The sequence below is a fragment of the Chelonia mydas genome, chromosome 8 (assembly GCF_015237465.2).
Source record: "Chelonia mydas isolate rCheMyd1 chromosome 8, rCheMyd1.pri.v2, whole genome shotgun sequence".
NCBI classification, from domain to species: domain Eukaryota; kingdom Metazoa; phylum Chordata; order Testudines; family Cheloniidae; genus Chelonia; species Chelonia mydas.
Genome location: NC_057854.1, coordinates 36,860,637 through 36,873,509, shown reverse-complemented (window position 1 = coordinate 36,873,509; position 12,873 = coordinate 36,860,637). Strand labels below are relative to the sequence as shown.

The window sequence follows — 12,873 nt, the reverse complement described above, 5'->3', positions numbered from 1 at the left end:
TAAGCACACATTTTTAATAGATGGTCCCTGACCCCAACAATCACAAAAATATTCAGGTTACTCCCAGTCCTAAAGGACCAGTCAAACAACAAGTCAATTTCACCTCAGATCTCACACTAAAGACAACACTTGTAGCCAATCCTATAATAAACTATATAAAGATTTATTAAATAGGAAAGGGAAACTAGAGAATTACTTACAAGGTTAAAGCAGAAAAATATAATTACACAAATGGGTTACAATCTTAAATTTCAAAAGCTAATAGCAGCATCTATAATAAGCAAGTTCTACTTGTCCTTTAGGGCTAACCCAGGCTAAGCAACTGGGGATCTGTTGCTTATACCTAGAAAACTTGCTTCCCAGAGTCCAAGCAGAATACTGATACCTAGTTCTTTTTGTTTGGGGTTTTACCCCCTCCTGTCACGCATTCTGAGCTGCAAATTCAGCTGATGGGAGGACTCCACCTGCATGATTCAGCTTCATGGTGGGAGGGGGGAGCAGAACAACAAAGTCTTTTGTCCTCTTTAACATCCCACAATAGACCATCTAGTGTCAACGGACCTTTCCTGTTGGGAAAGACATAACTCTTTCTGTTGCAGATCACACCAATTAATGTCTCTTTCTTATGTCCCATAACTCCTATTTTTACAATACTAACACAGAGGTGGGCCAGACTGATTCCAGCTATGTATTTGTCAGTGACCAGCTGAGACTTTGGGACCTTGGCATAAGCTGTCACCTGGTATACCAGCATTACAATTGTGAAGGTCAAAAGTATAACTGGTTCAAAAAAGAATTATTTAAATTCATGGAAGATAGGGTCATCAATAACTATTATCCAAGATGGTCAGGGATGCAACCCCATGCTCTGAGTGTACCTAAACCTCCAACTGCCTGAAGCTGGGGCAGGATGGCATGACAGGGGATGGATCACTCAAAATTGCCCAGTTCTATTCATTCCCTCTGAACCATCTGACACTGGCCACTATCAGAAGACAGAATACTGGGCTAGAATGACAATTAGTCTGACCCAGTACTTTGAGACTACTGTAATCAAATATACATAAATGCCAACATTACAATCTTATTTCACTTGCAATTCCACACCAACTTCCCATTTTGCAGCAACTAGTGAAACCAATGCAGTTAACTTCAGTCAATAATTAGGAACCAGGGCACAAGGAAGACAACTCCACACAACTTCAAGAATCCTTGTTGATTTTTTCTTGGAAGATATATTTTAGAAGTTTGAAAAGGCCTTTCTATTTTACCTGACAGTTTCCTGATAACAGAACTGTGCATGTAACCAAGCAAGCCGGGGAGAGGAGTTTGGGGGTGGTTGGGAGAATTTTACTTAGATTATTTCACTTCACTTCAGTGGGAGGAGAGATGCACTGATCATCCCCTTTCTGAAGTTCAAAAGTATTTTTGATGGGATGGAGAGTTGCAATTTTTTTGTTAGGTCCCTCTCAAGAAATTCTTTGAGCAGCTGTCTTGATGAGAGCCCAGCCAGTGACCAGCATTTAAAACTGCTATCCCTCAATTTCCAGATTTATGTAATGCTTCATGCAATCTTTACCTATCAATGGGTAATGGACTGCATTTCATCATTCTTTGAGTCTCAATATCTCTGCTCAGACTCCTTCTAACAAGTAAACAGGGGAGGCAGGACCTATGTGGCTCTCCTGTTATCAGGAAAGTGTCAAAGGGTTTAACAATATTCCTGACTACTCAAACCTACAGAGGCAGTTCATGGTCAGGATTTATTGGTGACTCATGGGGATAAAATTTAGACAGTTGCTTTCCCCTTCTTATTTTTAAAGATCTAGTATAGTGTGAAGGCTTTTTGTTTAAAATAATCCCAAGGATGTAATACAGAGTAATATTAATAATAATGGGGGTGCAGTTCAGCAAGAGCAGAAGTAAAAATAAAATAGCAAAGAGGTGATGAGCAAAGGATGGTGTTAACAGGGAGGTAGGGAGAAAAGAATTAAATGAGGTGACATTACCCAGAAAGCAACTGGAATTAAAAGCAACAAGGATGAAAGGGAAAAGGAGGCAAAAGATACAGAGAGGATACCAAGCCCATGTGATGTGGGAAACTGTGGAGCTGTCCATGATAAGTAGGACGTCCTATTCCTCTCTTAGCTGAGCCTGGATGATCAAGAAGTGTATCTAGAAATACTTTACTTCACTTCCGGCTTGCTAGGAAACTTCCTGCCTCCTAAGCAAGGACCTGGCCACGGTGATCCATGTATATGCATATCTAAATTGGATTACTGTAATTCACTGAATCTGAAACTGAAAATGAAGACAATGAACTGGCTCCAGCTGGTACAGAATGCAGCTGCCACCGTTCTCCATGGCTCAGACCATCCGGAGCACATCAAGTCATGCTCAAATCCCTCCACTGGAGGCCAGTCAGTTTCCCATGCTAGTTTAAGGCTTTGAATGTAAGTTTCAAAGCAATTAATGGATCAAGCCCCGGCTATATCAAAGACTGAATTTCAATCTGTGAACCACTATGACAGCTGTGTTTCCCTGGGACAATTCAGATGACAAAGCCGAAGAAAGACAAAGCACCTCACAGCTGGGGTCAAAGCATTCTCAGCTGAGGGGAATCGGACTAGAGAACAAATTTCCAGACGGGAGGAGGCAAATCCAGAATCTGACCACCTTTAGAAAACACTGTAAGACCTTCCTTTTTAAAAAAGCTTTTCCACCATAAGAATGACCTCACAGTACTGACTCTTCGTCACTTTGGACAACTAAACAAAAAAGGAGGAGAATAATAAAATTGACAAGAAAAAAGGGCTACCCTAATCAGAGTTATGATCCTGAAACGGAAGAAGTGCTAAAGCCTTCATGAAGTCCACTAGGGATTTCACTATTATTACCGATTTTATGTGGAAGTTCTTCAGTACTATAGTGATAGGTGGCAGTATACCACAGTTTACAGAAGTGGTTTTCAAACTGGGGTACCGATACCCCTAGGAGTACACAAGCTCTCGTCAGGAGGTATGCAAGAAAAATCCTGTAATGGACGACAATGCATTTTATTTAGTACAGAGGTTTTCAAAATGTGGGGTGCACTCCCTTAAGGTGAAGGAACATCCGAGGGGCAAGCAGCTATGCCAGGTGGCTCAGGCCAGCTGCAAACCATCTCCACACCCTGACTCTCATCAGCGGGCCGCAGCTGAGCCCCCCACCTTTGACTTACAGTTTTTGGTTGCACCCACACACACACACACAGGCTGTGTGGCCCCCTGAGGTGAGTCGGGGTGACGGTGGCATTCCCTCCCCAAGCCCTGCCATGAGGGGCTGGTACGAGCTGCCTGGTGTCGCCACTTGCCCCTCCAAACATTCATCTGTGCCCCCCTCTGGGGAGCATGCCCCACAGTTTCAAAACTTCTAGAAGCTGTTGCTAAAAAGAAGGGAGAAATCTGGGGGCACCTGACCCAAACGTGTTGTGTCTGCCTATCTCCTACGAGGGTATGCAGTAGACTGCATTATTTGGAAAAGGGAAGGCAGCCTAAATAGTTTGAAAACCGCTGATTTAGTTAGTTGAGAGAGGGGGCGGGGTGAACTGTGTATCTCTGCAATCGTGTGTGTATGTGTGTGTTACAATTTATACAAGGGCATAAATGACACAATAGTGAAGTAATCCATCCACACTGCAGTAAAATTGATTATTTACAGGGTGATTAAACTTTACTATTGGGGTCATTTACATCCTTACTTTGAAGGGTTTCAGGAAATAATGTAATAAACTTATTTTAAAAATACAGGTAAAATATTTGACAAAAATGAAGAATGTGAGTAATTTTCCTTCAGTTATAATCCTTTCTACCATAAGAATAAAATACCAGAGTTTGGGGGTCAGAAGATAGTGGCAAAATTAATGTGTTTCTTAATATTGCTAACGCTGAGACATAGCAATGCATCAAAAAGACAGAGCCCTGCTTCATGTGTTGTAAAATCGTGGGACAAAACTTGTACGTTTATTGATACTTGTTAATAAAAAAAATTTCCACTATGTAAAATATAGGCACTAATAATAGCAATAATATAAATACCAAACAATATAAACAAACTCACCCTAATGTGAATCTGCAAGGACCTTTGTATTTCTCTAATTAACATTCACGACAAGATTTTCTTTAGTATAAATATGACATAAACAGAAATAGTGGCATAAACATCCAAATACCTTTCTACAATTAATTCTCAATATTAAAGTCCACATTCCTGTCTGTGATTACCAAAGTACCCACACATAAGTAGAATTATAGAAGTTATTGATAACTGTTAATTCTCTCTCAAAAAAAAACCTTTCTCCAGCTACCACTATCGCAGTTGCTATAAGGAACATCCAATTTTTTTAAAAAGTTGCTTTTTCATTCGTTTCACAGACAACACGCCTAAGAACACATGAAGACCTACAACATACAAATATTTCCAAATAAGGATTCAGTCATCTGACTCACCACCGTAGAAGACTTCAGTGTCAGTTCCTGTTGAGGTTTCTCTATGCCCACATTCCCCGAGGAATGAGGGACGTTGGAGCTGAAAACCATGAGGTCATTCTTGGCGGTGCCTTCCCCGACACACAGGTTCCGGCTCTGGCGCTGCGAATAGGACCAACTCCCCACTTCGCTCGAGCACACCACGGTGGCTTTCCCAGGACCGCACATCACTTCCGGACCCGGGTGCCATCTCAGGCCAACGTACACGACAATCACCAGCACAAACAGCCCGGACACAGAACAAATGGCGATCACTAAAGACACGTTCATGTCAACCAAGGGCCCTTCGCTCCCGACCCTTTGCCTCGAGTCCCATTTCACAGCCTGCGGACTCTCCACCAGGGACAGGCTGACCGTGGCTGTGGCTGACAGCGCCGGCTCCCCATGGTCCTTCACCAGGATCACGAGTCTCTGGCTGGGGCCGTCCGACTCCTCCAAGGCCCGCGTGGTGCTGATCTCCCCGCTGTACACACCCACCCGGAAAGGCCCCGCAGCCCTGGCCTCCTGCACTTCGTAGCGAAGCCACGCGTTGTAGCCGGAATCCGCATCCACCGCTCGGACCTTGCCCACCACGTGCCCTGCGCCGGCCGACAGCGGAACCAGCTCGGGCCCTGGCGAGCCGCGGCCGGAGCCAGGCGCGGACACTGCCGGCGCGTTGTCATTTTCATCCAGGACGAAGAGCTGCACAGTCACGGTCCCGCACAAGGAGGGGAACCCGGCGTCCCGCGCGCTCACCTGGAACTGCAGCACTTGCAGCTCCTCGTAGTCAAAGGGCTGCAGCCCATAGATGTGCCCGCTCTCCGAGTGCACCGAGATGTAGCTGGACACGGGCTGCTGCTCTCCCACACTGCGCTCCACCACCGAGTAGCTCACAAAGGCGTTTTCCCGCAGGTCCGGGTCCGACGCCGACACGCTCAAGAGATGGGCCCCGGGACGGTTGTTTTCCTTCACAAACACCGTGTACACGGGCTGAGGGAAAGCAGGGGCGTTATCGTTCACATCCGCTATCGGCACCAAAATACTGCTGCTGGCCGAGAGAGACGGGGCCCCTTCGTCTCTGGCTGTCACCAGGATCTTATATTCAGACACTCGCTCCCGATCCACGGCCTCCGCCAGCACCAGCGAGTGATAATTCTTAAAGGTGGAGACGAGCTGAAAGGGCAGGTCCGGGGGGATGGAGCAGGTGACTTTGCCGTTGTCTCCCGAGTCCCGGTCGGAGACGCTAATAAGAGCCACCACTGTCCCCGGGGGAGCGTCCTCCGGCACCGGCAGGGAAAGGGAAGTCACGGCCAGCTCAGGGGCGTTATCGTTAATGTCTAAAATTTCCACCAAAACATTGCAATGTCCAGCCAAGGGAAAGGGGCTTTTATCTCTGACTTCAACACGAATTTCATACAGAGTTTTGACTTCATAATCGACTTCTCCTTTAAGTCGGATCTCACCTGTATCAGGATCAATGCTGAATAATTTTCTCACACTGGGTGGGAGGAGATTACTAAAGGAGTATGAAATGTCTTTATTAATTCCTTCGTCCAAGTCTGTGGCATTAAGTGTAATTACTAATGTCCCATTAGCTGTATTCTCCAACACAGTTACCTCATAAACAGACTGACTAAATACAGGCGCGTTATCATTGGCATCCAGCACAGTGATCACCAGCTGAACTGTGCCCGTCAGCTCCGGTTTGCCCCCGTCAGTGGCGGTGAACAATAAACGATGCTCAGGGGTTTCCTCTCTGTCCAAAGGTTTCATAAGCACAAGTTCCACCAATCTACTGTGGTCATTTTTTACTTGCACATCTAAAGTAAAATATTCATTAGAGCTCAGTTTGTAGGTCAGCAGCGAGTTTGTACCAATGTCTGCGTCAGATGCGCCCTCTAGTGGGAAACGCGAACCCGACAGTCTCGATTCTGAGATCCCTAGATTTTGCTCCTGTACCAAGAAAACAGGAGCATTGTCATTTATATCCTGTATCTCCACTTCCACGTGAAATATCCTCACGGGTTTGTCCACTATCACCTCCAGGTCAATGGCGCACAGGGGGCTCTGGCCACACACCTCTTCCCTGTCTACTGGCGAATTAACAAACAAAACGCCGCTCTGCAAATTTACCTCAAAATAGTCTCCTCTGCCTTTGGAGACCATCCGGAACATCCGAGACACCAGCTCCGACACCTCCAGCCCCAGGTCCTGGGCCAGGCGGCCCACAAATGTGCCGTGTTTGGATTCCTCCGGCAGGGAATAACGGACCTGGCAGCTGCCCACCTCCCAGGCCGTGTGTAGCAGAACCAGCCGCAGCAGCTGCCCGGTTCCCAGTGAGTCTCGCCGGAGAAGAGCCATCGCGGACACTGGGCGGTGTCGGTGACGGTTTAAAAGATAAAATTCCTAAGTCTTTAACAGGAAATAAATATTCTTCGACCTCCTGCCGTGTCTTTGTGCAAATTTAATCCAGTGTCAGGCAATCCTGCTGAATCTGTTGTTTGCTGAAAATTATAGCATAAACGTAGGAGAGGCACAGTCCGAAATTTTCCAGTTTTTAAAACAAAATATACCTGCCTTCTGTTGTTCTTAAATTAAGAAAATCTCTTGAGAACTCTCACACAGATGTTTTAAATCATTAAATAAACTCCAGTTGACTCCGGCATCATTCAGCAGATCTCAGGCTGTGACAGGCTAGATACAAAGCAAGGTGGAGCTTTGTTTTTCCTTTTTTATGAAGTCAACAGCGACATCCTGTGACTAAAACTTGTAAATGCTAAATAGCAAGTGTGTGTAAAATATTTTCCTACTGCAGTACTCCTGCGCAGACCTTTATCAAATTTCTTCCATAAAGTATTTTCTTTGAAGATGGCAAAAATTTTAAAATGTCCACAGTTAACTGAGCGACATCTGAACATTCATTAAATTTCCTTCCTTCCTTTTTTCAGTTTTATATACTGATGGGTTTATTCTTTTATTTTCTATTTAAATTTAAGGAAATAGGACTCGACCTTTACTTACTTTAGGTTAGTTACAACGTTGTTATTTATTACGTGGAACAGAGTATTTATGATCACATTTTTCTGTCTTCCTCAGTGTATTGTCTTTTGTAACACCAAGGAATCGGACTTCAGTGTTCACCTTATGGGCCATACTAAGAGTGCAAAATTACACAAGCTAATTTAAATATATAGAAATCTACAAAAAAAAAGCAGCTCATCATCTCAATCCAAAATCCATAGAAATGGGAGAACAGTTGTCCTCTACTAGTTCCCTTACATGGGGTAGGAAGCAAACCGCGCAGCTGGATTCCAAAGAATGAACTGGGTGTCGTCGTGGGTCCTGTAGAGGAGTCCAATGGACAGAGAACTGGATTGGGAGTTAGGAGACCTGGATTGTATTCCTGGATCTATCTCTGACTTGCTATGTGATTTTGGGCAAATCAGTTTGCCTTTCTGTGCCCGTTTCCCTTCCCATGCATTGACTGTCTTGTCTATTTGAATGATAAACTCTTGGAAGCTGGAATTGTCTTTTATTATGTGTTTGCACAATGGCCCAGCTCAATGGAGCCCCAACTCATTTGGAACTCCTAGGTTCCACCTTTTCTTCTTCTTCTTTCTATTATTATTACTATTATGTGAACAGAGCATCTGCTTAGAATCACACATCTAAACCCACACGTGGGAGGCACACAGGGGTTCCACTAGCTAACAAAGTCCATGGGCTGTAGCTGTGGTAGAGGTGTAGCTATACAGATACTCCTACAAAGCTATGAGGTTGGGGGACTATTATAATTCCCCAAAAAACAGTATTAAATCTTTTGCATAAAATCAACTTATTACTTGGGGTTTGTGCATAGTGTTCAGCACTTGATCTTAAGATATGTACTAACTACCCTCATTCGTCTCAGTGTAATGTTAATTCATATGCGTAGTGCCGAGTAAACGCACAGATAGATGCCAGATTATGCTGATTCAAATGTAAACATTGTTAACTATTTCACTGTTTATTTTGTTACCAAAACACCCAGCTACTCTGGAACTGTTTGGAGAGTGTGAACAGAGTGCATCCCCTCCAGCCTAGCTCCAGCCCAGGGAGCATTGGCAACGTACATCGCTGTTGAATGTCATCCTGTCCCTAACTGCGGGTTTGGCAGCATAGCCTGAATCAGCCCGGAATAGTTTACCAGCCTGACGTGATTCAACATATACAGTTCCGATGTCGTCAAGTCCTCCCACCTCCTGCTACTGTGCGTTATCACTATTTAATGCCATACAGTGTTTCTCTTCTTCCTGCACATGGCTCTTGCTTCCCGGAAACAGTAGCTGCTTTTTCTCCTTCTCCAAGATGCTTCCCAACGAGTCTCATTCTGTTTGTGCTGCAGATCTACGGAAGACCTGGGAAGATTGAAGTCATCCTTTCACATCATACTTTGGGTCACTTGTGCTCCTCCTGGCTATGGCCTGCAATGGCTCTTTCCAATTTTTGGAACCATTGACAATCGCAAGTGTTTCTCAGAAGTCCTTCTTACACTTCTAGGTATATGAGATAGATAGTTCTTTACAGCACAGGATCGCCAATCAAGGATCCTTTAATATTTATTCTCCCATAAGAATTCTTCCATGAATTATAGGTGGCTCTGGGATTTCCTTATCTCTCTGAGTCCTGATTCTTCTGAGATTTGCGGTCTTATTCACTTTTCAAGTTGCTTGGTACCTTCTTGCCAAGGTAATACCTTCTGCCTTCTGACATGCCTGGAAGCCATGGTGAGGAACAACGCAGAGAGTGCTCTGCAGGATGCTGTCAAGAAGCAAATTGCCAGGACGCCCTCCAACCAAGATGTTGCCACCTACCTGAGCAACTTGCTGGAAGTCAAATTTGGAAGAGATGAGGGAGACTTTGTTTCACTCTGGACTCATGCCCGCAATGCTACTCAATGACTAGAGAAGCATATCGGCTGCCACTCGATGTGGTGTAAGGAATGCCAGGAGCTGGGAGTCCTGGTGCCACAGGTGAAGAATATGGAGTGCACCATCATCACTCCAAGAGCCAGAACCACGCTGGACAGGACCCTGAAGGATGCCATCCACTACCAATACATGGAAAACCTGAAATGGAAGCCAGACCAGGGCAAGGCCTTTGAGGTGACGTGCAAGTGGGACGCCAGCAACCACTTCCTCCTCGGGTGCAGCTTCACCCCATTTGTCAACTGGAGGTTCATCCACCGGGCCCAACTCAACCACACCCCACTGAACGGAGCCATCTGCCACAGGAATTGGGACAAGTGATGCAAGAAGTTCGGCTACACCAATGAGATGCTACCCCACATCCTGTGTAACTGCAAGCCCCATTCAAGAGCTTTGCAGCTGTGACACAATGCCATCTGAGATCACCTGGCCAGAGCCATCCTACCACCCATGGGGAAGGTTGCCGTAAACTCTGCCATCACCGGAACCAACAGCCAACTGTGACCAGACATCGTCATCACCAACTAGGACTGGAAGAAGATCATTATGACGGACATCACAGTGCCCTTTGAAAACAGGACCCTGGCTTTCCAAGACGCCCAAGCTCAAAAGCTGGAGAAATATGCCTCTCTGGCCAACACCCTGAGAGCTAGGGGCTACAAGGTCCAAACACATGTGCTGATCGTCAGAGCCCTGGGCACATGGGTCCCCACTAACGAGCGAATGCTGAGAGAACATGGAGTTGGTCAACGTTACACTCGGCTGACATGGCAACTCATGGTGTTGGATGCCGTCAGGTGGTTGAGGGATATCTACATAGAAAACGTCACTGGACATTGGCAATACCAGGAGGGATGAGCTGGCGTGCCGATGAGAAGCACAGTCCAGAAAGTAATTCAAATACTTTTCTGATGGACTGTTTTTTTTTTCTCTAAATGGACAACCTATCCTAATTCTCAATTACTGAAGGACAATCTCCAGTCATTGATATATTTTGCTTTCCACAACCAAAGCTCTGTACAACTTTTCTTGAGTGATGTACCTGGGTATTTGGATTTTAATGCCTAAATTGTATTGTTAAATCTATTCATCTAAATTTGGGTTATTGCTGATTTTGTACTCTATGTACCATATGAATTTAAAAGAAAACTTTGCATTTGTGGATAAACTAAGCACTATACCCAGATGTACAGACACTCTTTTCCCAACCTATGTATTATATATTTTTTTAAATATTAGCTTTAATAAAATATTCTCTCTCCGAGTCCTGATACTAGAGATAGCATCTAAGGAAGTAAGTTAGAAGTCTTGTATTTTTTCTTGCTGAGCTTTGCCAGCTTTCATTCCCCTCTCCTCTTTGATTCAAATTATCTGCTCTCATCATCCTCACCTTCCAGTTCCTAGTTAAAGTATCACTGAAATTTTCAGAATATAATTGTGACATTATCTGATTAAAATATGACCACATAGATCATTGTTGCAAGCACTGTTATATATTTGCAACAAATCTTGTACAAAATGTGGCATGTAAGATGTCTATGAAAATGTTACGATTTGCTAGTTATGATTATGCTATTTGTATGCATGTATCATTTTTGTATTTGAAGTTATGAATATTGGCTCTATACCTGGATTTCAAAATGTTTGCTTCTAGGTAATGCTCACAAGGTGGTTAGCCTGCACATCTTGGAGGGACTATTCAAATTAAGTGGCTCATCAATAAGCACTTAACTGACAATGGACCATGGGAGATGCACATCTAAACTGAATGGACTGTCCTGCAAACGTGCTGTCTGAAGTATAGGTAATAGCTTCCTGCAATGACTAGGCAAAATGCATGGACATGTAACTTGTCCATGTGACTCCAACCACCATCTTGCTACTGTACTTTCCCACAATGAGAACAATGGGATTCCCCCCACATGGCAGAAGCTATAAAAGGCCCTGGAAACTCCTGCATTTTGCCTCTTTCCTGCCCAAACCTCTGGACTATGAACTTATACTAATGAGAGCATTCTAACCAATGGACTGAGGTCCTTCCAATGAATTGGAAGCAGCCAGAAACTTGACTTAAGCCAGCAGTTTATTCCATCACTGCTATAAACCTGAACCAAGAACTTTGCATTTATTATATGTATTTGATTCCTTAAACAATTTTAGCTCTCACCTTCTTTATTTCTTTTTATGAATAAACCTTTAGATTTTAGATACTAAAGGATTGACATCAGCATGATTTTGGGGTAAGATCTGAGTTATATATTGACCTGGGTGTGTGGCTGGTCCTTTGGGATCAGAAGAACCTTTTATTTGAAGAGACTGGTTGTAAAGAACCACCCATCTCTAAGTCTAGTGGTTTTGGTGGTAATACAAGGACTGGAATACCTGGGGAAACTGCCTTTATGACTTCTTGTTACCCAGTGTGGTGAAACAGAAGTTTACTTTTGTTGCTGGTTTGATATATTTTGTGGGGGATTAGCCACCAGTCTTGGGATGTATCTGCCCTATTTCTCAGCAGTTCATCCTGAATTTGGCATTCTCAGTTGTGGCCCACTGAGGCACAGTTACAATAATGTACAGGGAGAGTTGCTTGAACTTCTCTTTGACTGATATATCCTCATGTATGTCAGATGTGAGTGAAGGAGAAGAATTTGAAGATGCATTCAGATGGAATTCCCATGTGCAAAAGGCCTTGATTCTCTCTCTGCTTTGGCTTTGTACATTTCTCTCCCCTAACAATTTTTAGGGGTAGCTACTATTTACTCTCATGGTGTGTGATAGCCCCAGAAATGCAGCGCAGTGAAGATAGAGCCATCCATTCACTGGCTTTGTGCTGAACCATGCCCATTATCCTTGCAATAAGTTTAGAACCTGGAATTATTTGGGTTCAATTAATTTATACACTAATTGTGTAAAGCAGAGTTTATTTTTACCAGCCTCCATGTTATTTCCTGCACTATAGAATGTGTTAAATAAACTTCCCCAAACCATTGAGCATTGGTGTTAGTGGTTTCATTATTAGTCTAGGGTTTTTGAGGGGGAAATAGTGGAATTATAATTTAAGAATCTGTAGTGAAGTTTTGTTTAACTTCTTTCCATATGACAGGCTTCTTCATATAGTGTAGCATTTCTTTCTTTCTCAATAAGAGCTTGTGTATTTCCTAGCTTTCCCAAATGTGACAGTGAAAAGAAACAAAATTAAATATCGTGAATCAATTTAATTTAATTTAAAATACTCTAGTTAGTAAAGCCATTCCCAGTTTGGCCTGTCATTCGATTTTACCTTTTGTTTACTCTTCTAAAAGATAATGGACAAAGTAACTAAACTCTCCATGATCATCACCTCAATGTTCTCTCTCTTTCCATTTCTCTCATTAATTGTAAGGTCGTACCCACTTGCTCAT

At 43.8% G+C, this 12,873-nt stretch overlaps 1 protein-coding gene across 6 annotated transcripts in view; it reads right to left on the bottom strand.

Moving 5' to 3' along the window:
- LOC102934918 (protocadherin alpha-C2) overlaps positions 1-12,873 on the bottom strand; it is a 333,845-nt gene that overhangs the window by 287,024 nt on the left and 33,948 nt on the right. The window contains exon 1 of one of the 6 annotated variants that reach the window (XM_037907826.2): positions 4,488-7,179. The exons of the other annotated variants lie outside the window; for them this stretch is intronic. Coding sequence (XP_037763754.1) covers positions 4,488-6,866 — 2,379 coding nt within the window. The 5' untranslated portion in view covers positions 6,867-7,179. Of the gene's footprint in view, positions 1-4,487; positions 7,180-12,873 lie in introns of those variants that run through there. 6 annotated transcript variants of the gene reach the window in all.